General features: G+C 43.8%; 1 protein-coding gene across 1 annotated transcript in view; it reads right to left on the bottom strand.

Annotated features, from left to right (window-relative positions):
* The window catches only part of LOC147705981 (protein-glutamine gamma-glutamyltransferase E-like), a 263,890-nt gene that overhangs the window by 122,183 nt on the left and 115,728 nt on the right, over positions 1-25,979 (bottom strand). Inside the window, exons 4-6 of the mRNA XM_086932440.1 lie at positions 22,409-22,527; positions 21,360-21,488; positions 3,033-3,210 (exon numbers count right to left, since the gene is read on the bottom strand). Coding sequence (XP_086788566.1) covers positions 3,033-3,210; positions 21,360-21,488; positions 22,409-22,527 — 426 coding nt within the window. The remainder of the gene's footprint in view (positions 1-3,032; positions 3,211-21,359; positions 21,489-22,408; positions 22,528-25,979) is intronic.

Here is a 25,979-nt window from a genome sequence, read left to right as displayed (position 1 = left end):
TATTGAGGGTATTGGTTGTGGTGGTATTAATAAAACAAGCTTTTGAAAACAACCTGTCAGGGCATTGTCATTTACAATACTAACAGCTCAAACTGTCGCAAATGTGAGACCTTTTGCATTGCAATAAAGGGCCTTCTCGACTGCTTGTTAGATCGTAAATATCTGAGGAAAAACCGGCCTGCGACATCTTCAAAGTAGTGATAAATAGTTCGATGAAGAAGATGTGTAAGTGTTGTAAATTACACAGACACAAAGAGTGAAGTGTTGGTGGTGGTGGTATTGGTGGTGGTAGTAATGGTGGTGGTGTTATTGGTGGTGGTGGTGGTGATATTGGTGGTGTTGGAGGTGGTGGTATTGGTGGTGGTATTGGTGCTATTAGTGGTGATGGTTGTGGTATTGGTTGTGATGGTGGAATTGGTAGTGGTATTGGTGGTATTACTGGTGGCGGTATTGGTGGTGGTGGAGGTGGTGGTATTGGTATTAGTGGTATTGGTGGTGATGGCATTAGTGGTGGCATAGGTGGTGGTGGTATTGGTGGAGGTGGTGGAATTGGTGGTGCTGGTATTGGTGGAGGTATTTAGGGTGGTGGTGGTGATGTTAATAAAAAAGGCTTTTGAAAAAACCTGTCAGGTGGCTTTAGTACAGATGACATATAACACAGATGTGCTGTTGTCCGCTTCAGCCCATTAGCACAGGATTATGTGCTACCTGGAATTCACACAACTTAATTCGCTAATCATTTCTAAATCCATTTTACATGGGGGAGGGAGTTTAAACAGACACAAGACAATTCCGGGTTAAACAATTGAATGCAAGCACCAGTGTAACCGGGGCGGCTGTGCTGCTTAAAAGAACACAAACGGTTTCAGCTGAAGCAGCACATATCCAGCCTGCAATAAGAGAAACTCAATAAAGTAAATAGTGCTTACAGAGTAAATACGGAGGCATTTGGGGCACCCGAGAAATACAAGTGAGCTGCAAAGACAGAACACACAAAAATATTTTGCTGATGTCATGGAAATTTCTACTGGAGGTTAAGGTACATGACAAGAATGATAACTTTCTCCCAAAAAAGTAGGAACTGTCCAACGAATGTTGAGACAGGTGGTAACAATCCGAGCAAAGTGCCCTGTGAGAAAAAGCATCACTAGTTGTTAGTTTAAGCATACTACAACAAGCCAGCACACTCCTATCATATCTCATAGAGCGGAATTTATTTAAGTATGTTCAAATAAAAACTATAATGCCCATTTACTTATTAAATAAAAACGATTATATCTCTGTTGATGTTTTTCTCTATCATCACAATAAAAATTACATTGACAATCCTTCTGTAAAACAGATTTTAGCATCACAATGAAGCCGATTAACAACAAAAATGTTGTCAACTTCTGAGGAGACCAAAGGTGATATAAATCACTTCTGGCAGAAAATAAAAATGTCTGCATTCTGAGTGTGTCAGTGGGGTAAAAGTGTGTGGTGTGGGTTGGGGGCGTGGGTGTCACAGGTGAATTTTAACTTTGACGTACCAAGGACATTAAAAATAAAATCCTGGAAAGCGAACATGCAACGGAAGCGGGCCCTCATTTGCTCAGAGACGGGCTGTGCCGTGTGAAGGGGGCACCCACCGGCTCCCAGAACAGCTATAATTTCGGAAAGGTTCCTGTTTCCACACCTCAAATTCCTGCTTAATGCTTTGTGTCAAGCTTTGTTCTACCATTTGGGAAGCTGTGCCTGAAGATGATTCTCTGTCTTCTCCCCACACCCTTCCTACCCTTGAAATGATGTAGCACCCCACAAATGACACCATGTCGCCGTGATACAGCTTACCCAGCATTCTGAGGAGCGAATAGAAGGGACACCTCGCTCGGAGACTCCTGCCTTCACATTGTTTTCCTTTCTGTGCTAAAGACGTTTAAACAAATATATATTTGCAATGCATAGGTCTCGCATTTAAATGCAAGACCTATGGCATTGCAAGCAAAAGGCCGCCATTGTCCATGCTTCGAAAGTGAAAGTGGGCATGGCAGCTGAATGTAAGCGAAGCACGTCATCATGCCTAATGTAGGAGAAGCTCAATAAAGGAAAAAAAGTACAGGTACCGTGTAACAACCAAGTAAAGGGGCCAGTAGCCATGGGAGGATACAAATGATGACATGGTCATACTAAGGAGGGACTAACAAGCCTAATAAGGAATCAAATGCCAATATTTACGAAGGACAAAGACACAAGCCAATGAAAAATATGGGTGGGGCTTCTCCTCCATACTCTACCTACAACAGATTGCCAGAGCAGCTCTTCCGCGCTGGCTCTGGCTCGATCCAAAAAACAAGCTGATGGAAACAATGCTTGACATAATCTCGGTCACTGGCAATCAATCTGAGCGGCATTCCAGACCATTGTTTTTTTGCCTTCAGTTAAATTCTAGGGAGAGACACCCGCCTTAGGAACAACCTAGGCACATACAGGTAGTATATGACAGCTGATTCGCTCGCTTGATTTACTAATGGCATCTTTGTGAAGGTGATCAGTGAGAAAGAATGTTTCTAAGTTCCTCTTGAAAAACTATCACTTCTAATAAATGCCACATAATGTGGTGATATACTACTGTGGAATGTAAATGTAAATGTAAATGTATAGGCATTTATATAGCGCACTACTTACCCGTAGGGTCCCAAGGCGCTTCGACCGCTGCAAAACCCTTCCTGGCTTCCCTGAGAGATGGTCCCTTAATGGGTATCTCCAGGGTGAGACCAGGCATCCCCGGCGGTCTGGTGGGGCCGTTAGTGAAGATGAGGCAAGCTAATGCCCAGAGTTGCCGAGTGTGATCGCTGATCAGAGTGGGCACCGAGGCGAGAGAATTATCGAGTCCGCTGACCCTGGTCCAGAAACCTGCCGCGCCGGGAATCGAACCCTGGTCTCGGGCCGTCCTCTGCTCTCGGGTCTGCCGCCTCTAACCAGTGAGCCACACTACTTCACTTTGACATATGACAGAAATATACTATTTTGAATATTGCCACTTAGTAACATACCTGTGCAGGTCACACCTGCGAAGACCCAGCATTGTCCATATTCAACTGGTGAGTAGCTATGTTGGCCCCACTCTCGCAGAATGGCTACACTTCCATTCCAGCTGCTAGGATCAGTCCCATCTGAGTAATCACCACTCCAATCTCCCACCAAAACCCCATCATCATCTTGGCAATTCACCTGAACCAAAAAAAGAGAGCACAACTTCAGTCAGAAAGGCTATAGTGGTTTTAAAAAGCACAGGGCATTTATCCAAAATTTGCAATTGATAAAAAAGTGGAGAAATGTATAACATGCATTGTACAGTGTCTCCTGTGACTAGATCCTCATGAATTACTAAGATGATTTGAGACCTCCTGTGAAAGACCTCACACATCCACAGATGGTACAAAAGTATGAGAGGGACAATGGGATACACCTGGCAGCCTCAAACAATGCTTTTTATAAAATAAAAAACTGTTCAGAAGAATAAAAAGAATGGGGTTGACATTACCTAATGAGGCAACCAATGAGTCATGTTTAGTTATTGTGGACTACACTAATACTGTTAATTAAAGCAGAGAAAATATTGGGGAGATTTACAAAATGTTCACACAACACAGTGCAGCAACCTAAGTTGCAGTGCTGTGTTGTATGAAAGTTAAAGGAGATGGCAGAATAACGCAATTTGTACTACAACATGGTGCTGGTTTCCTCCAGCCCATGAGCCGGCACACTTTAGGCTTCCATGTGCCAACCCACATGCTCTTCCATTATGTTGCAATGCTGTGTGCATTCAGTTATGCATAGGTTTTGTACTGAAGGAGACCCTTCTAGTACAAAAACATTCTTAATAATTTTCCTACTTTGCGTGTGTGCTGTGCAGCGCCACACAAATACAACGTTAGGAAAATGAGTCTTAAAAGTGCTCCACAGTTAGAGGGTGCTGCGGGCATCATTGTTGCTGCTCCCTACCTGGACCCTTGGTGGAGCAGTCTTCTACCGGACCCTTTGGTGCCTCAATCCCCTGCTGGTGGTGGAGCGAACGGAGACACGCTGGTTACACGCGAGGCCCCGCACTTCAACTCCCAGGGGGCCTCGCGGCGTGCACGGCAGTGACGCGGTAACAGGGCGCCTGAGGCCCTTAAGACCGGCCATACACTCCCTCAGTGCGGGACACGCATGGGAGTGCCCGGGCAAAGCCCGGGCCAAGGGCGGGCCTGTCCGCGCCCGTCATAGCCTGACAGAGACTGGACTGGGCCATTTCTCTAACATCTTGCCCCAGATAAAGAAGACTTGGCCTACCGGTAAGAAAGAACTTGAAGAAGTAGCCGGTTCTGTCATTCATTTTCGTCTTTCACCATTGTTGGGCTTTATTGTCAACTCGTGTGTACCTCTCTTATTTTTACCTTTATATAACTGGATTAAGTAGGGGTAAACATGAGTAAGGGTAAAGGTCCGGCAGGCACTTTGGACGCCTTTATTCTTAGGGCAGAATCCCTCTTAAATCACAAGATTCAAATTGCTGAAAAGAGGTTGTCCTTAGATCCTATTTTTTTGCAGAGTAATCCACCAAGACTTTCAGGGACTCCAGTAATCCCATTGCAGATGTCGACAGGAACAGAAATAGAGGATGATTTACCTTTTGACTGTACAAATCAGTCCACTTCAATTGAATCAACCGACATTTCTAGTCTACGAATAGGGACTAGACTAAGGAACCAGAAACAGCTGCCGGTAAAAAAACAGGATACAAAAAAGAAATCAGTACTCCCTAGGAAGTCAAAGACCAGGACGGTTGAGGCAGTGACACAAAGAGGGAAACCCACATCTAGCACTGCTCCAATTAGAATTGTTGGGAGGAGTGTGTCCACCCAGACAGAGCATAACACCAATGGGAATAATACCGACCTTGAAGATTATAATAGGGATCTTGAGTCGATTCTAAAAAGGTCCCTAGATGCCGCAAAAGAAGATCTTATATCTGCCCTAGCCACGCACATTAATGAGGCGTTAAGACCTCTGGAAGAGAAGCTAGTTTGTCTTCAAAATTCATGGGGGCAGCAGAATAGTACAAGCTGCATTACTGGGGACCGTGGCAAGGACAAGGGAAACCTATTAGAATCTCGGTCTATCCCACTTGAACCTGAAATAACTATTTGTCACAAACAGATTGGAAGTAGCCCCAGTGTAAAGAGTAAGCACACAACAGGGAATAGAATAGTAACGGGGGCGGACAAGGAAATAATACACAACAGACATCGGAAGGCTATCCTCCTAAAAATATAGGAAGTAAAAGACTGAGCCCCCATATATAGCCCAAAAGATACAGATTTAATTCCCAATGAAGATGTTCTTAGGTTTCCACCAGCATCAAGCCCATATACCCTAATACTAACAGGGGTTACTGTGCTCAGGAGAGGACAGAAAGAAAATTGGCTAAGCCTGAAAAATAAAGTAATTAATTGGCTAGAAAAATTCAGACAATTCAATCCAATGAGAGAAGCGGATATTCCGATGTTACGTAGGGTAGGCTGGGTGGGTGAATCCAGGAAGAATATAAGTGGAGATTGCGTGGTTGTAAATTTTAGGCGGCCACAAACGATTAGGGCAATTTTGGATAATAAAGATATGTCTGACCGGGGGTACACAATCATCAGCACCCTACCACTGGGATACTTCTACAGACCAAAAGAGAGAGGCTTTGAAACAAACCCCAATTCAGTGGTGCGGTTGAATAACTGTTTTGAGATCATATCCACTTTGGATGATCTAGATTGACTTGTAAAGGATAGGACTGTTGGGTTGGACATATTAACAGCGAATGGAAGGGCAAAACGTATGGACAACAGAGTCATGTTTGACCAACAGATAGGGCTGGGCCATTACCCCCAAGGTCAAGTAGAACCAACTATTGAAGTGTTGGATATGGTATTATTAAAAGGACTCAGTGACAATTCTGTTGTAAATATTGAGGCTCCTTCCTTTTGTCCACCAATAGTACCTGATTTAAACCCCAATATCCCTAGGCTGGAAAATGAATTATCACGGCTTACACCAGCTATAAATATTATATCTTGGAACATAGCGGGCTTAAAAAGGAACATGCTGGATTCCACCTGGCATGAATACATAGAGCTTCACGATATTATTCTCCTGCAAGAGACTTGGCTACTAGATACTCCTCATAGAGTGGGTTACAAAACATATTGGGTGGGGGCGACTCCCTCTGTAAAAGGCAGGCCCTCAGGTGGATTGGTGACCTGGATACGAGTATCTTTACAAATAGCTATTGCCCCTCACCATGTTTCTTCCCCAGATATATTAGGCCTAAAATTAACGGCTAAGGATGGTAGGATTATACACCTTTATAACATCTACAACAGACCTTGCCCTGTAAGTAGTGAATCAGCTGTGATTAGCCAGTTGGGTTCTGCTCTTGAGTTACTGGGGCATAACCCAAATATCGTAGTAGGGGGTGACTTCAACTCCAATTTCGAGCCTGTAGTGGGCTTCGGGGAACTAATGGAAGATGAAGACGAAGCATATAATATCCCAGAGTTGGTTAGCGAACAAGCAGCTAAATGTACAGTATCCACTACACAACTTTTGAGATTTACAATGGCACATAGTCTTAGGGCCTGCAATGGGAGACTCCCATCGGATAGACCAAAAGCTTATACATTTAATAGAGGTAATTCACGCAGTCATATAGACTACATATTAGTATCATTGAAATGCTGGAGTCATTTGCGTGATTTCAGAATAGATCCTAGAATAGAGAGTGACCACCGACCCTTGAGTTTGTCAGCCTCACCAGAAATATTTTCTATAACTTTACCTGGTGGTGGGGACACTGGCAGACTAGATGATGAAATTATACTAAAGAGGAATAATAGAGTAGTCAAATGGCCCTTTATTCTTGGGGACAATAGAACAATGGCCAGCATCTATTTCATTTTTTCTGATCTAATCTCCTCGTATTTGGAAAATGACGTAGGACAAGCAAGGGTGTCAGATCTGCATGGCAGGCTGGTAGAGGCTTTGGGCCCTGTACTGAGTAAAGTCCCCAAAGAAATGAACTTCCAAGAAGGCTAGAAATGGTGAACCTTGGTATAACAAGGATTGCAGACTAGCGAAGTATGAGCTAATCAAAGCTATTACAGACAAAGATGTAGAACATATAAGGGTGGAAAGGTGCACATATAAACATACATTAGATCACGCAAAAAGAACATGGGATGAGGAAGTATGGGCAGAACTATTACAGGCAGCCAAGGCAAATGATCAGGCGGGATTCTGGAATCTGATTGCTAAGGGCAATAGGACAGGTAAAGCCCAAAGGGACCTCTTCTTAGATGAAGATACTTGGATGAACCATTTCTGAGCCCTTTATTCTGAATCTGATCACAGCAGCAGCTTTAAAATATCAGAGGACATGATTATTATAGCAAAGGCAGAAAATCTGACCTTCAAATTGAAGGAAACAAGTTTCGTCCTAGAAACAGTTAAACCGGGTAAAGCACAATGCCCGGATAAAATTCCTGGTGATCTATATATTACTTTTGTGGACTTAAGAGCCGCATTCGATTTGGTCCCCAGGAGCAAACTATGGTGTCATCTGAAGGATATCGGGGTCCCTATCGAATTGTTAGTACAGATAATCAGTTGACATCTATATCTTCCCAACCTTAAAGTGCACCCCACTTTCACATATCCATTCTCTCCCGAGAGGACGGGGACCCAGTTCCAGGCCTGGTAATGTCCTCCGTCTCCGTAGCGGTTCTTGCCCCGTCTCCACCTGTATTTGCGTTCTGCAGTAGCAGGTAGGTGGTGAGTGGCCCCCAAATATCCTTCGGGCATGACTTGATGGGCAACATTTCTGCATAGTGGCCCAAATTATCTTGCCATGCTGTCATAGTGTGAATCCAAAATTTGAATTTGGGAGCACGTCCCATTCCCCGCCGACAAGCCACGTGACGCTTCGCCAGGAGCAGCCCCATAGCTAGGAATTTCTTGTGTGGTGTGTTAACGTCCTGGGACAATCCTAAGGGAGCTACTAATGGGCATGGATCTAGCGGAATCCCTAGCATGATTGAGAGCGCCTCAAATGTGTGTGTCCAGAAGGTTGCCACATGGGGGCAGTTCCATGCCAAATGCAAAAAGTCAGCCCCCTCCCCACCGCATCTAATGCACCTGTCGTTATCTCTGAGGCAGAATCTATGTAGCCTAGCCGGGTTGTGATATAAACGGTGCCAAAATTTGAAGTGTATGAGACATAATCTGCTGTTACCGGTAATAGTTTCTGTGTGTATACAGCTACGCTCCCACTGCTCATCAGACAACGGTACTTCCAAGTCCTTATCCCACTCTTGCCGGGCTCTGATCGTGTGAGATGGTATCGCTGCCTGTGTATGTTTGTATAGGAGGGACACAACGTGTCTAGGAGGCTTCGGCTGAAGGAGAGCATGTAAGGGGTCTAGCGTGGCTGGCTCCTTGGGAAACGCAGAAGTGATCACCCTCACACTCTGACGTAGCCGAGTATAAAGGAATATGTCCATTATTGTTGGTGTATGCTTGTCGAAAAACTGTTCCCTAGTGCGGAACTGCCCTCCTTTATAAAGATCTCCCCAAGTGGTGTACGTAAGGCCCTCAAGCATCTTAAGGCAGATCCCTTCGCACATGACTTTAAGTAAAGGGTTGCGGATCAGAGTTATTTTAGGAGAGTACAGCATCGGGGATTCCAATTTATGGGCTATTCGCTGCCAGGCTACGACAGTGCAGTCTACAGTAGAAGGGTCTCGGCCACGTTCCTTCACTGACGTGAATAGATAGGCTGCCGGAGGCATCAGGGCCATGTAGCCGTCCTCCACCGCTAGGTGAGGCATAAAGGGGGTGGATGGAACCAATACACCGCGAAGTGAGCCTGCGCGCAATAGTACCCTCCCTCACTGTAGGGCAGCATCATAGTACGTAGGGTAAGACGTGCCTGCTTCCCCCCCATATCAGCCACGTGAGCTGTGTCCGGAGTGAACTGAAGAAGGAGCTACCCGGGTGATATGGTATATTAATAAAGAGATACAGCAGCTTTGGCAGTAGCACCATCTTGATCCGCGAGATTCGTCCTGCCATGGATAGGGCAGACGCAGCCATTTAGTGAAAGAGCCAGTAATCTTGTCCATGGCAGTCTCATAGTTCGCTCTCATTAATGCATCTCTGTCCCTAGTGATGTGTATGCCTAGGTACTTGAGTTCCTCCGATTCCCAGACCAGTGGGTAGTCTAGGGGGAACACTGCAGACTTGGACCAATTTATTTGTATACCTGAAATGACACCGAATTTAGTGATCTCCCTCAGTATGGGGTTTAAATTGTCCAGGGGTTTGTGAACATATAATGTCATGTCAACCGCATAAAGCGAGATAAGCAGTTGCCTGACGGGATAGATTAACGCCTTGTCATTGTGGTGTTGGCATAATTTAGCAGCTAGAGGTTCTATAGCTAGGGCAAATAAGATGGGAGATAGGGGCAACCTTGACGCGTTCCTCTAGAAATGGGAAAGGGAGATGATCTGATACCATTTAAGAGTACCGACGCCACCGGTCAACAGTAAAGCAGCTGTATCCATTGAAGGAAGGAAGTGGGCATCTCCATACAACCCAATACCCCAGCAGGTAATCCCACTCCAAGGAATCGAATGCTTTGGTAGCGTCGAGAAAGACCGCCACTGCAGCACAGATGGGGTCCATGTCCTGCAAGACCGCAGCCAGGGTTTCCGAGGTTGTGTGCCATGGCCTGACTCGGGATGAACCCCGCCTGGTCAGGCAGCACAAGTCTCTGCATCAGCAAGTTAAGCCTGGTCGCCAGGGCTTTAGCAAGTATTTTCATGTCGCAGTTGAATAGTGATAAGGGCGGATATGAGTCACAGCACATTGGGGATTTCCCTGGCTTAAGTAAGGAGGTAAGTAGGGCCTCACGCATAATCTCTGGCAGGCACCCCTCCTCCCGCGCCGCATAAAAAACTTCCCGGAGGATGGGAGCTAAAATAGGGGCATACACTTTATAGAATTCTATTGGTAACCCGTCAGACCCTGGAGCACGTCCTGATCTCATTTTCATGATGGGGTCTGTAATTTTGTCCAATTCCAGGTCTAGGTTCAGGAATTTTCACTGAGTATCCCTTAACCATGCCAATGCTGTATCGTCTAGATATTCTGTCAGGTCCAGGAAGGTTTCTGTGAATGTTACCCTGCGCATCCTGTATGGTTGTTACATAAGTGGAAAACCTGGGGGGCTTAATCGCACCTGCTAGAGCCTTCCCCGGCCGGTCTCCCTCACCATATACCCATGCCATATGCGGTTTACCCCGAAACCTGCTCTCCCTATCAGCAAGCTCCTCATACTCCGTCAGTGTGTCGCGCATAGTGGCTCTGTGTGCGTGTCCGTCAGGGTCATTGTTGATGTCAGTTTCCAGCTGTATGTAGCATCATACACCCCTTTAAACTTGACTTGGTAAAACTCTTCTACAAGTGTCATCAGCTACGTATGCCATTTAGGCATTATTTTACATGCACTGCAAAGGAAATATACTTCTCCTGTCCCTCCTAACCATATATTGCATTACTTGTTTAACCTTATTATCAAATATGTTTATTTTTATCTTATGTACGCAGCATCTTTTGTTTTTCACGCTCTTTATACTAAGGCTATCACTTAATTTTAGTCTTTGTAGATTCATGGATTGATCTCACATTGCCATCTTTTTTCAAAGTATTAATTTTTCTAATGTGAAATCTGAATGCTATATTATGTAAACTGTTAGAGGTCACAAATCACATCTTCACATCTGCAATGTAGTCTAATGTATTTTGTTCTTTGCTCAATAAAATGTCTTCAGAAAAAACACAGTTATTGCTCCTGCTCTAAGAGATGTTTTCCTTGTTGGTGGTCTTTACTGCATGTTCTGCTGTGCTGGTAGCTGCAAAGCATATGTCTGCAGGCAGGCAGATAAGAAGTACTTTGACCTTTTATATCAAAAGCTCAGACTTTTCTGCTTTAGTCATCAGGATGGTTCCGCCCAGGCACCTCCTTCCCAGTGCCAGTACATAGCATGTATTTGTAAAGCTGCATACCTGGGGAGCACACATGTGACTACGAAGCCTGAGCAGAGAGAAGAAGAGAAGAGACAAGAGGGCACAGTGTACTGTTGAAGGATACACTTTGGAAAGGAGAGGTGAAAGAAGTTTGTAGAAAAATAGGAAAAAAGAAGCGCACAAGAGAGGGAAGGAAGACATGACAAAGGGCAAGGAGGAAGAGAGAGCTAATCTTTGGGGAGGGGAGGATGCAAGAGATAACGGTGGAGAGAGGGTGACTGGAGAAATGTGCAGGCAAATAATGGCTACTGGATGAAGAAGAGTGGTGTCATATTCTCCTTCCTCCCAGAATCACGCAGGTAAGTGTTACTTTACTTTCTTTATTCTCTCGGTTGCTTCCCTGCCCACATGCACATCCTTCCCTTTGCCCTCCTTGTTCTTACTGCCCTGTCCACTCCCTGACTAGAAGTGGTGTCCAGTTCTTGTGGTCCGGTGCAGGGTCCTAGTGCCTTTCACCCCAGGCCACTACATCTCCCCCTTTTGTCACAAAGAAATTATGAGAGAAGAGAGAGAGAATAAATTGTAGAGATAGAGAGAAAGGAAAAGAAAAGATATATCAAAACAAAGAAATGATGAGGGTGTATCCCTATCACTGCATTTCTTCAATAAGTCTTTTCAGCCTTCTGCTCGCTCTTCTTGGACAAGTCTCTTCCTGTAATCCTTCTGCTGGCCCTTCACCCTTGTCCGTTTCCATTCCGTTGTGATCTATCGCTTCGCTACCTCCTGTCACAGTATCTTGGCAATTTTCATTCAGTGTCTTCAGTCCTTTAAAGTGAGAACTGTTCCGTGTTATTCAGTGATGTTTTGAAGCAGCCGTGATCATTGGCCCCTTCACCTTGACAATCTTTAACAGGTCCTTTGAGAACAGGCTGACGGACTTTCTTTGCTGCCGCTGAAGCTTTATCACCTCGTCTCCTTCTTTGAGGTGCGCCGGGTGGCATGACGCCTTGCATCTGTATAGGCTTTCATCTTTTCTTTAGTTTCTTTGTCTTTGGCTGCAATGCTGCTGTGCTCCGTTGATGCCGCTGCTTCTATCTGTGGTAACCTCGTCCTGCTTGTCCTCCCCAATACCAACTCAGTGCGGCATCTCCCCATGGAGCTGTGTGGGGTGTTTCTATAGTCTCATAGGACTTGACATAGAGCTTGTCCAAAGGAGATCTACGACAGCTTCACTCATTGGACATTCTTTATGTTCCCCATGAACTGTTCTACCATGCAGTTCGCTTGTGGCCACAGCGGTGTTATCTTCTTGTGATGAATACCTGGGTAGTTTTCAAAATCAATGGAGGGGGATAGGAATACGTGATCCAATCAGTTTCCTATATTGCTAATATTTTTAATCAATGAGAAAGGATCACTGGTCCTGCATAACATGGGGTATGCGGGGATGGTTCATACTCTTCCCAATAAAAACCCTCATACACGAGTTGGAAAATTACGATGTTTTAGCTGTATATCTTGGTTCTCCGCTGTCCCTCACACGTGTTCGCATAATCACGGGGTTTAGTAGTTTATGCGACCTCCAGCCAGGAGGTATTACCCTTGTTAGAACAGTAGTGATCAGAAATTGTGGTTGTGAAGTGAAGTGGTGAAATTATAAAGAAAATAGATAAAAATTGTTCTCTATAACAGACAATTATTTTAATAGTTCTGATCTTCAGAGAACAATATTAAAATTAAAGTGGGTGAATTTAGAGCGATTATGACTCTTTCACATTAGTTATGTGGTATAGGTCGACATGTTTCAGCCCTCTAGTCGCCAGTAGGTCGGTGGGGCTTTCATCAGGACCACAGTGCTCAAGTGAATAGAGACTTACTCACATCTCTATGAGTACAAAAGAATTCAATAGAACATCTCGTTGCGCTGTTCTTTGACAAGTACCAATATTGCCTAGCTATTTCAACAGTGGAACAGACAATGATCACCCGAATTACCGAAGCAAAACAGTAACTCTCAGGAGTAGTATTTCTCCGGAATTAATCCAATACTATTTAATTATTTTGCATCAAACAGAACCATATACATGAACAATTTTTCATTTTTAAACATACAAATTGTTTGAACTCCACATAACATCAATATAGACAATTTTCACAATCAGCCAACTTTCATACAAGCATTCATACACGACAAAACATTAATATATATACACATAAGAAGTTTTTGGAACTATACAAAATTATTTACAATTTCTTGATTTCAAAGAACAAAGCATTGGAAAGCAAATGAGATTTTTCAGTATTTCAATGATCAAATAGGTATTCCTAATGCTGAATGACTACGCTTTCAGATTGGTGAACGTGTGACCGCGTTACAAGCCATGTAGCGGAACAGATAGAGTCTTGTAGAACCCTTTTGCCAACGTGTTAGTCATACTTATCACAGCCTGATTAACCCATTTAATGCGACATTCTACGGGCCACACATTCCAATGTATAAGACCCGCACTATAAAAACGCCACTTATGAGAGAGTTGACCCATTCTGACCCATTTAGACGCATGAGTACGCTTTCAGATTGGTGAATGTGTGACCGCGTAACAAGCCATGTAGCGGAGCAGATAGAGTCTTATAGAACCCTTTTGCCAACGTGTTAGTCATACTTATCACAGCCTGATTAACCCATTTAATGCCATTCCAATGTATAAGACCCGCACTATAAAATTGCCACTTATGAGAGAGTTGACCCATTCTGGATGTAAAGGTGTTCAGTTTCAAAGTATTGTCATTTTTTAGTTGCAAAGCCATTGTGCTATGAATGAGTTCCTGGTATTTGAATACCGGTCTACTAAGTTTTAGTGTTTTTCCCAATACCCTCCCCCTTGTCTAGTTTTTTTAAAAAATTTTACAGGTACTCTCTGACCTTGTCAAAGAACAGCGCAACGAGATGTTCTATTGAATTCTTTTGTACTCATAGAGATGTGAGTAAGTCTCTATTCACTTGAGCACTGTGGTCCTGATGAAAGCCCCACCGACCTACTGGCGACTAGAGGGGTGAAACATGTCGACCTATACCACGTAACTAATGTGAAAGAGTCATAATCGCTCTAAATTCACCCACTTTAATTTTAATATTGTCCTCTAAAGATCAGAACTATTAAAATAATTGTCTGTTATAGAGAACAATTTTTATCTATTTTCTTTATAATTTCACCACTTCACTTCACAACCACAATTTCTGATCACTACGGTTCTAACAAGGGTAATACCTCCTGGCTGGAGGTCGCATAAACTACTAAACCCCGTGATTATGCCAACACGTGTGAGGGACAGCAGAGAACCAATATATACCGCTAAAACATCGTAATTTTCCAACACGTGTATGAGGGTTTTTATTGGGAAGAGTATGAACCATCCCCGCATACCCCATGTTATGCAGGACAAGTGATCCTTTCTCATTGATTAAAAATAAAAGAATACCTGGGTAGGCCATGAACTTTCGGAACTCTTCTCCTGAGAATGGGGTACCATTGTCTGGGGAGCTCCAGGCCGCAACTATGTCATCCAAGATCGGTAGTCTCGCTGTTGCCGACGTTGATGATACGTTTTACACTATGGGGAATTGTGAGTACTCGTCAATGATCACGAGCAGGTAGTTGCACATGTCTAGTGGCCCAAAGAAATCAGCTGCCAAAATTGTCCACACCGCCGTCAGAAGTTCTGACATTTGTAGTGGTTCGGGTTTGGCTGGCTTTCCTGTCGCTTGACAGATGTGATACGTCACAATGGTGTCTTCCACCATTCTATCCAGGCCAGGGAACCATACTTTCTCCCTTAGCATTTTTTTGTTGCCACCATTCCGCGGTGTGACTCATGTGCCACATTGACAGTCTGTCGCCTTAGTGACTTCGGTATCACTATCTTTGTTCCTCACAACCTTATTCCTGTTTCTGTCTCCGACAGTTCTTCATGTATCTTTTTTAGTGCTATCATTTCCTCCTTGGTTACTTCTTCTCCCCAGGTGCAGTTGTTTTTGATGTGTTGCCACCTCTGCATCCTTGTCGTTTCTTTGGCCAGCTGCAGGGTGGCATCTTTCGCTGTCTCCTGCTCTAGCTCCCCTAATGTTATTGGCACCGGAGTGTTTTGCTGTAGTACAAAATTGAGTTATTCCACAACCATTGATGCAGTCACTGGTGACTGTGGTAGAGGTTGTCTCGACATGTAATCAGTCGGGTTGTGTCCCTTTCCAGGCTTGTGCACAATTTTGAAGTCATAGTCCATCAACCGTAAGCCCCAATGCTCAATGCGAGGTGGCATCTTTTGACGACGGATTTCCATATATTGCCACCAGAGCCTGATGATCTGTTATGATGGTGAATAACTTCCCATATATGAACATGTGATAGTGTTCATACACCCATACCACTGCTAGGCTTTCTTTTTCTGGTTGGGAGTATGCCTTCTCAATGTCAGACAAGCTTTTGCTTGCATAAGCAACAATCTTTCTTTTGGTGTCTCTCCCCGGCAGGTGCTGCGCTAGTATGGCTCCTAGTCCGACTGGGCTGCTGTCTCCCATTATCTCAGTGCATAGCAAAGGTTCAAAATAGACAAGATGATCTACCCCCATTACAGCCTCTCTGATGGCTTCAAACACCCAACTGCATTCCTGTGACCAGAGGAACCTCGGAGCTTGCTTTGTTAGCTCTGGGAGCAGTGTGCTCACGCGGTAAAGTCCTTGATGTAGCGAGCACAGTAGCTGGCAAGCCCCAGACATCACTTACTTCTGCGACATCTTTCGGAGGACTTGCATTTTGCAGTATCTCTACTTTGCTGGGATCTGGCCTCATTCCTTTCTTGGAGAAAATGTGTCCGAAAAAAAACAATTCTCTTCTCCCCAGCTCGCACTTGTCTGCGTTCAATCTTAATCCCGCTTGTTCCAGCTGTAGGCATACTTGATGCAGGGCCTATCATGTTCCTCATCAGACCCTGGGCCGGACTAGGAACCACAACCGGCCCTGGCAAAGTGCTCGGCGGCCCCCCCCCCACTCTTTGGAGGTGCCGCCGAGCTCTTTGCCAGGGCCGGTTTTGGTCCAATGTTGGTACAGGGCCAATTTTGCAGCTATGCTGCAAAAACGGGCCTGTAACAAAAACAGCCCCCAGGGGCCCAAAACCGGCCCCCACCCGTGCGGCGCACCGGGGGATTGCCCGTTGCCCGCTGTGGCCGTCCGGCCCTGATCTAACCGCCTGAATACTAGAATGTCATCACTATAGTTGAGGCTGTTCTTCACCAGCCTTATCACTTGCCTTATGGTCTCCTGAAATATCTCTGCAGCCGATGAAATGCCAAAACTCAGTCTCTTGTAGCGAAACAGACACATGTGCGTCGAGAACGTGGTAATGTATCTTGACTGTTGGTCCAGCTCTAGTTGGTGGTACCCTTTGCACAAGTCTAACTTCGAGAATCGGCAGGCCCGGGTGAGACAGCTGATCATCTCATTGAGATGTGGCCCCAGGTGGCGTTCTCGCTCAATTGCTGTGTTCGGTATCCTCATGTCCACATATATGCGGATCTTGGAGGTGTTCTTTTTTGGAACTGCCACTATTGGAGACACCCATGGCATAGGCCCTTCTGCAGGCTCAATGATGTCTTAGGCCAGTAAACTTTGATTTTCCTCTTCAACTTGCGATTGTAGGTGTATTGGTACCCGTTGATGATGTTGTGCTACCGGCTTGATCGCCTCGTTGATGTGCAACGTTATCTGCTTCCCTTTCAGTTTTCCTAGACCCTGCAGTAGGGCCGGATGCTCTTGTAGAATGTTTCTTTTTCCCAAATGTGGTATGTCATCGCTAGTTGACCCATCACCTGAGCCATGATGGTGGGATGTCACCTTTCAGCACATGTATCTCTTCTTGGCACGATCTGTCTTCGTATGTTAAGGTCTCTATGAACTTCCCCATGTTCTCCACCGGCTTCTAGGAGCCCCAGGTGAACACATCAACAGTGAATGGTGATAGCGGCAGCCTCACTTTCATTTTCTCATACTTCGACATGCACATGATGTTGCATGTGGACCCGCTGTCAAGTACAAACCGTGTATTATGTCGCTCTACTTCAATGTCTACTGTTGCTGTCTTCTTTATTTGATGCTTCTCCACAAGATGAATGTGCTCTTGTCTCCGGTCTACCTTGTAGTGCTGCCGTTTCTTCTGACTCATCTGAGGAGCTGCGATTCACTGTTTCCATGTGTCTGGCATACCTGCTGGGGCTATTGGTGGTCACCCATGGTCTTGCCGCTCTGCCCCCCTCGCTTCTGAACTGCCTGCTCATGCAGGTGCTTGCAAAGTGATTGTCCCTGTTGCATTTCCTGCATCTCTGGCCCATTGCCGGGCACACACTGACATGCAGAAAGTCGAGTTTGCATCTATAGCACGTTTGTTCGCTCTTCTTCATTGTTTCTTTTTGCCATTTCCCGTAATGCAATTGGCTTGTTCCAGTCTTTTCTCTTTCCTCAGCTCCTTCTCTTTGGCATGCGCCGTTGCTCTTGCTTCTGTGCGGGCCATGGTCCATATCTTCTCCAGCGTTGTTGGTTCCTTTAGGACACGTGCATGGAACTCTACAGACTGACAGCCTTCAATAATGCGCTGTCTTATTGCTTGCTCATTGTCAAACTTATCAAACTCACAGTATGTGAGTAATTTGCGCAGTCGTGTTGCAAAGTCATCAAGGGACTCCTCTGTTCTCTAACACGCTGTGTTGAAGGTGTATCTCTCAAAGTCAATGTTCCGTTGCGGGTCAAATTTTGCTGTGAGGCACTGTATTATGCCTTTGTATGCCGCTGTTTGATCGATGGGAAAAGTTATGAGCAGGTCCTCGATTTCATCCCCTGCGAGATTCAGAAAGAGGTCTAGCTGTTTGCTGTCCACGATGTCCGTGGCGCGCATGTAGCGCTCAAATTGCCTAATCCACCTTTCCCACCTGATGCCAGCTTGTGGTTCCGACAGGCTGAATGGCAATGGTCTGCAAAATATCGCTTGTGGACTCTTTGTGTCACTTTCTGTGTCAACCATTTTCGGACGTGCAGCTTCCGTGCAGGCCTTTTTTTGTACTTGCTTTTCTTTCTATGTATTTATTGTCTTTGTTCCCACGTTCACTTTGCCTTTAATTTGGTGTCTTTTTTTCTTTTAATACACTTTTGTGTATGTATATTTGACTGCTTCACCTTAATCCGGCCTTCTGGCCTTGAATTCTTTTTTGTTTCACGCTTTGCACCTTTGCCTGACTTCAAAATGACCTCCCGGCCTTCTTATTCCTCTATTGGCTACTTTGCCTGTCCTTAAGATGGCGAGACCAAGATTTCCAGTGCCTGACCTCCTAAAATGGCCAATGGGGCTTCCTGGGTGCTGATTGGCCACTCCCGCCTGACACCAAGATGGCGCTGTGCTCATGCAAGATTTATCTTTAAATCTACGCGCGAAGAGGGCTCTTCATGGTGCGGGTGGCCAGGACACAGTGGGGCGCACCGCTGAAGGGCGCGCGATGCTTCCACACAGAAGCCAATTTAGTTCAAAGCTAGCCTTAAGGCAGGTTGGGGGTGCCTCTTACCACGTCTTCGCCGTGGCTAGGCGGGCTCCCTCGCAGATGCCTCGGCACTCAGACCAGGATGGGCTCCTGGCTCTGTTTTTCCTGCAACCGGGTGGGCTCCAGATGTCGCAGCTTTTCTTCTTTTGTCCCTTTCGGCGGCAGGCAGACCAGAGTGGGCTCCTGGCTCCATTCTCAACTCACGAGAGACCTTGGTGCACGCTTTTGGTGTCCCTTTAATATCCCACCTTCGTCGCCAGTTGTCGTATTCTCCTTGCCCCAGGAATCACGCAGGAAAGGGTTACTTTACTTTCTTTATTCTCTAGGTTGCATCCCTGCCCACATGCACGTCCATCCTCATGCCCTCCTCGTTCTTACTGCCCTGTCCACTCCCTGACCGGAAGTAGTTTCCAGTTATTGTGGTCCGGTGCAGGGTCCTAGTGCCCTTCACCCCAGGCCAATTCAAGTGGGACTATATGCAGATTAATAGCTATACAGTAAATTTATTTAGCATTTTTTTGGGAGTGTGGATAGAAAAGGAGAATGTGAGAGAGAGTGGAGATAAGTGTGGGAGAAGAAGACTAAAGGAAGACTAATCAAAGCGAAACAATGAAGAAACAAGATGGTTAGAAACTTTGGGTAGAGGACTAAAAATAGCAAGACGCCAGAGAGAAGAAAATTTGACAATCAGGTGAAGACAGGAGAAAGCAGAGAAAGATGTGAGAAGAGAGAGAGGCTTTTAGACTGAATATAGGTGGAAGAAAAATATTACTGAGAAAAAACGAAGAAGAATGAAAAAGAGAGACTGTAGAGATGGTGGTGAATTAAAATAGAGCAGGTGAGAGGTCAGGGAAAAAATACCCTCGGAATAGAAACATCAAAAGGAGAGCAAAACTAAAGGCAGAAGTATAAAGGGAACCATATGTGAGTGGAAATATGTATTGTAAAGTAGTAAGCGAGAAACCTCAAGGAAAAGAAGCGAATAAACGCCCACTTGTGCAGTTCTTCAGTTGAATATGAGATGGACTTATGTGTGCACAGGTTCAGCTGTGATCACTCATCCCAGATACCATGCTTTTTCCTGCTAAGGGTGTAGGACCAGCATGCTTCATAGACAGTCGACAAATTTGTATGCATACATAAGGAGGTCCCCAAAGTGCGTCAATTATATGCAGTCTTTAAATTTTTTGGTTTGGTACAACATTTAGAATGCACACCGCGGGTAGCTTAGGACGTAAGCATATGTTTAATTCTCAGTTTTTCAGAAAGAGTCACTCGGAGTCACATATAAGACCTGGAAATGTCACACGTAGGCACCTAAAAGCATGAAAATGTCACTCTTAATCAAACTGAAAACTTTAAATATCTGACGATATATATTACATAAATACACATACAACACGGATGAAAACACTGGGCCATATGTACGACAAAGTGACTTCGGAAAGGCAAGGCTGCACCATATTCACAAGAATGTGGTGCAGCCTTGCGCTTCCCCCTGCGATGGCGCTAAATTTCTCAACTTAGCACCAACGCAGACACCCTTTCACCAGAGTGCAAGGGTGTCTGTGTGCAGGGGAGGATTGGTTATGTGTAGGAAGGTGTCCCTTCCTGTACGTAAACAATCCAAAAATTTCATTTTGTAACTTCCATGTGTGCTGCTTCATGCAGCACACATGAAAGTTACCAAAGAGCATTTTTAAAAAGGTTTGTTTATGTACAGGAAGGAACACCTAAACAAACCATAGCATATTGCTTTTTCTATGGGTGCCGCACAAGGCAGCACACATGGAAAAAGCAAAAACGAAGAGAAATAATGCATTTCTCCTCGTTTCGGCACCTTAAGACCAGTGTTGCGGTGGAACGCCCACCACAGCACCCACTGCATGCCCCTTTCATGCTAAACATAGCGTGAAAGGGTGTCTTATGTACAAGGCAGCATTAAGTGGCTGCTTTGTACATAAGGCAAGGCCCCTATCGCCGTGGGAACGCCACAAAAAGTGAAGTGTACATATGCCCCTCTATACCCAGATGGAGGACGGGTGTGCTCTCTGCTGTTCTGACCATTGTCCAAAGGACTCCTAATAATGGTTAATTTTATTTTGCAAGTAAAGTGGCGTAGCAAAGGGGTGGCGGCACAGGTTTTGGAGGCGGAGGCCTCCACCCCCACTCTTACATGTGCGGCAAATGCAGGTCTCGCCAGTCTTCCCCCTTCGCTCTAACATGCGGACACCACAGGGCGGCAAAGGCAAGAATCACAAAGTGTGTAGCTACGCCACTGTGTAAGTATAGTACCCTTATCTTCACGGGAAATAATGAAAGATCTATAACTGTGTTCTTATCTCTTTCTTCTCTAGTGGAGTATAACCAAAGAATAATGCACTAAATACATTCAAGTTTTAATTATCTGATTTTATAATGTATTTATTTTTTCTGGAGAAGAATATGAATGATTGATCTAAATATAGAAATGCATATTCCGGATAGGGAAAGAATGAAGAAGAGTGGGGACGCAATACAGAGTCAAAGAGCAAAAAAAGACAAAAAAGCACCACAGCATTTTATAGGCAAACTCTATCAGGATGTTCTACATGCTAGAGAAACAGAAGAGAGAGAATTTCCTAGGACCACATTTCAAAACAACTGCGTCTCCTCCAAAGAAAAATAATCTCCAGCTCACCATTGCGCTGATTACTCTGCTCACATAGACAGGATTATTTCTCTGTGTACAGTCTAAGGATGGTTCCTTGCAGTGCTCCAAACTCTTATCCAGGATGGTGAGACACAAATCCAGAACTTTTTTTTCAAACTAATAATAAAAAATATCACATCAATGTTAGGAAAATAACACTTTAGCTTCTTCAGGAGTATATTGCTTAACTCTTTCACTATCACTAAAGTCCTCCCTTCAAGAATGACTCTCATATCATAGCAGCAAGGCCTTAGGACTGCTCAGGGACAGTAGACAACAGAAGGGCAGGCTGAGTAGGTGTATAACTGGAACCAAAACGTATTCTATAGAGAGGTAGAGAACCCCTGCAAAGGGGAGGAGAATAAATCCAATAGCATACGCTTATGCTACTTATTAATAACAATATAACAGTTCATTTTGTATTTTATAGTTCTCAAGAGATTGTAATATATTTATAGACCATGCAGATTAAAAGGGGAAATATAGAATACATGCCTACAGTAGGTCATAAGATCAGAGAAACGCACACATTTAAAGCAGTCAAAATGATTACAGCTTTCTGATCAACTCTGACTATTATCCCTAAACCGAGAATTAACCATAACTACTATCACGGGCCTTAATCCTACACGCTGACCTTAAAGCCTAACACTCATACTGTTCCTAAACCAAAGTTCCATATCTAATCCCATTTCAATGCCTTAAATGTCATATTTTCTGCTACATGGGAACTTCAGTGAAATTACTTTTCAATACTTAATATCTGGTTCTTTGTAAAATACCACATACTTTTCTTTTAGGACAATTATTTAAGTATATGTACCTAACCTTTAAAACGTTCCTAAGCTTCACCAAGTACCTGCAGCTACTTATCTATACCAAATGAGAAGGGATGGCTCTTTTGCAGAGATTTTACTGAACAAGCTAATGTCCGTATCTTCTCGCTGTACTTTATGTTGGCGCCTGGAAAATATCCATGGATTCATATTTTCACCCTGACTTTTCTCATCAACTTTTTGATGATGATCTTAACCTACCTGGCCAAAATTCCATCCTAGCTCTGTAATGTACTTATTATGGCCTCGGTAGATAATTCCGGAGTCATTCAGAACATACTCCTTCCTTTGGACATCGATGGGCATAAATACATCATCATCTGAAAAAACATAAATATTATTTATATTTTGCAGAGATCAAAAATATGTGCGTTAATTTGATATAACTACTTTCATTTTTTTAGCTTCTGTGTTATCTCTTTCTTTGTGTCTTTAGATCTTTCTTATCTCTACAGTTTGAATCTGCAACTGCTTTACTCCATTTCCATGTAACAGTTCCACCTTCATTTGTGTAATGCAACAGAAAAACACTCTCTAGGAATATAAGCGAAGCCTAGTGCAGCATATTCTAACCTGGAGAAACAGGAGAAGAGTATGAGAACATGAGATTAAAAGTCATTCCATTCAATAACTTTATTTCAGTACAAAGAACCATAAAAGTGAACAACATCCTTTAATACGACCCAGTTTACAATAAACCACACAGCTATAAAGCACATTACCCAATCGATCACAAAGCCTCTCCACCGACGGCAGTTCAGATGGAAATATATAAAATATATTACAATAAATACTGTAAGCCAGTTTAAATCTAATACCCCTGATAAAGTAGAACACTTATTAAGAACTCCTCCCTTTAGACAAAACTATATGGGACAAAAACCTCCAATAAATTCAATAGCTAAATCTATAGAGGTCTGCTATGCTAACCATATTGTCTAGGGTCGGGGAATATTTCATAGAAGACTCTGTCATTGTCACGTTGCTCTTTCTAAAATGCATAGAGCTAGAATAAAATATTTTAAAATCACTAAGACCTTATAGTTGATACATGAATTTAACTCCAACATGCCAGGTTGGGCTGGGAAGGAAGATTAGTGAATTGCGTGTTTGCTATAGACTGTACATCCCCTTATAATTCTTCAGAATTACCAGGTTCCACATTCTAGGGACCGGCTCCATTCTATGGAGGAAAGACAAGGGATCACAGAAACTTTTTTTGTCAGACACCAGATCCAGAACAAGTATTTAGAGACTGCGAAAGTAAAAGGCTGGTGCATATGCATTTTCAGGAACCTAAGGGCCTCATGGCAACGTGATGTCCCTAGATTTCTGTAGAGTTGAATCAGCCCTTTGCCCTAGATTTCTCATAGTCTGCACAGAAAACTAAGACACAAGCCTCCGTTTATTTGTCCAAACCACAGGAAAGGCTATTCGATGGTGTATCATAAATCTGTCCCCTCCAATAATTGTTGATAAATCTTCGCAAGGGAAGTGTTCCATGCCTAAACTGGCTGGCTGGTTGCACCTAAACCAAAAAGACCTCAAATCGATAGGTTTCTTCAATCCCTAGAAATCTTATTGTTAGTATTCCTGAGGAGAGACTTGCCAGAAGGGAGATTGATTTAGACCCCCTACAACATTTCACCAACTCCCCCTTGGACACTGCCAAGCAAGCCACTGCCGGATCATCCCACATGGTTGCTTTGCCAATAGTTGTTAGGGATTCCCAGATATTTGAAGCCCGGGTAGCCTGCCTGATTCCTGAAGTCCTAGGATCTCCACCAAAGCCAATTTCTAAGAGGTCAGCTCCGGAGTGATTCATAATCTTCCCCAAAATAGAAGCGCTTAAATGTGGCCGCCTCTAAGATTGATCTAATGCCTAGATCCAGTCGGAGGGGGGTTAATGAGCTAGCAGGAAGGCTCACTAGTTGCCCTTGAAATGTATTCTCCACCTGCACAATATCTTTAATAGATATGTGTCCCCATAGCTCGTGACCATACAAGGTAGCACCTAGGGCTTGCATTTTGTAGATTTCAATAGTGGGACTAACAGGTTTATAAAAGGATCCCTTATAAACCCCCCACAAGCCCACCCATGTATTGCACCAGTTTTAGCCTTTTTTTGGCAATATGGAATGACCAATCCATATTCTCACTTAGAGTTAATCCTACTTAATCAAAAATAGGAACCCTCTCAAGGAGAGTGTCATTCAGGCTGGTGTTTAAATGTGTAAAATGTGATGGGTAAAAACCATACATTTGATTTTAGTCCATTGATTTCAAGGTGCCTCGACCCACAACATTTGTTGAAGCTATCTAATGTATTTTGGATGCCCATTAGGGTTTTATATAGAAGAAGAGTATCATCAGCAAGCATCAATGCCAGTCTTTTGCAAGAACCAAGCCTAGGTGCATCATTGTTGCTGGTGGTATCTAATACACCTATAAGACCATTAATATACAGGGAAATAGCTTTGGGGATAACACATATCCTTGTCGAACACCCCTGCTGACAGTAAAGGGTTCAGGAAATTCTCCCAGTGTACCACAACACACCTGTTCAAACTTATTCTCATGCAACGTCTTCATTATATGGCACAGATGTGGAGGAACCCCCATGTCAGCTAGCACTGCCCAAAGTAAATCTCTCAGAACTAGGTCAAATTATTATCCAGTTGACACACAATTTTGGACTAAAAGAGCTAAACACCAATACATTTAACGGATAGAAGAACCACATGACTAGACTCCATAAAACGAAGTAAAATATGAGACATCAACCACTTATTGAAAACTGGTCTTCGAGAAGAGACATAGAAATGACAAAATGTCTTACTATTGTTTTAAAAAAATATTTTTGCAATACATTAAGAAGACATGTTTCTGGTATTTTTTCACCACTTGCGTTCTCGTTAAGTGAATATTTGCGGTAATACCACAAATTAGTAGTAGCTTTGTTGTAAATTGAGCGCCCAAACAAATCGTTTTAAATTGGAACTAATGAGTGCAGTACACAAAAGGTGCTAACAGCCGGTTTTCCTGTGCCCTGCTACTATATTACTGTAACAGTAATGCTGTAAATTGAGATTATAGTCCATCAAGATTTACGCATCCACTTTCGTGTGCATGTTCCGATATGAAGGTAGTTTGTGATGGTCTATGTGCTTTGTCACTGTCTGCCTTTTCTGTTGCAATTAGGTTCAGCCCAATCAGTACGCCCAGATTTATTTGATCATCTGTTTATGGACTTCTCACTGTTGGCAAGTCTCCCTAAATATGTGTCACCCATGGTAGTCACATGGACTGCACAAGTTTACCATCAGTATTATGTCTTTTAAGATAATGCCACTGCAACCTATCTAGGGTAAGGGGCATTTGGCTGGTAACATGTGAACACATGCAGTTGTGTGTGCACATGATTGAGGGCGGCGAGTGTAAGACTACCATCATATGCAGCCCGGTAACAGAACACAGGTAGGCTGGCACAGAGGGGACTCTGCAGGGTCAGACATTGACCTGGGATAGGCTTTATAATATTAGTGGGCACATACAGGTAAAGTCAGGATGATTTACTGTCTTTTCTGCAGTGACACAACAAACAAATAAATATTGTGGCCGTACTGCTAATCCTCTGATGAAGGGCATTCGGCCCGAAATGCATTGGGAAACCACAAATGAATTATAAGAATTGAATACAGATGTTTTTCATGAACTTTATGATCTGAATTTAACATCAAGATCAAAAAAACTTTTCCTTAATAAATCAACA

The sequence above is a fragment of the Lissotriton vulgaris genome, chromosome 7, assembly GCF_964263255.1.
Source record: "Lissotriton vulgaris chromosome 7, aLisVul1.2, whole genome shotgun sequence".
NCBI classification, from domain to species: domain Eukaryota; kingdom Metazoa; phylum Chordata; class Amphibia; order Caudata; family Salamandridae; genus Lissotriton; species Lissotriton vulgaris.
This window is presented reverse-complemented; position numbering and strand designations above follow the sequence as displayed.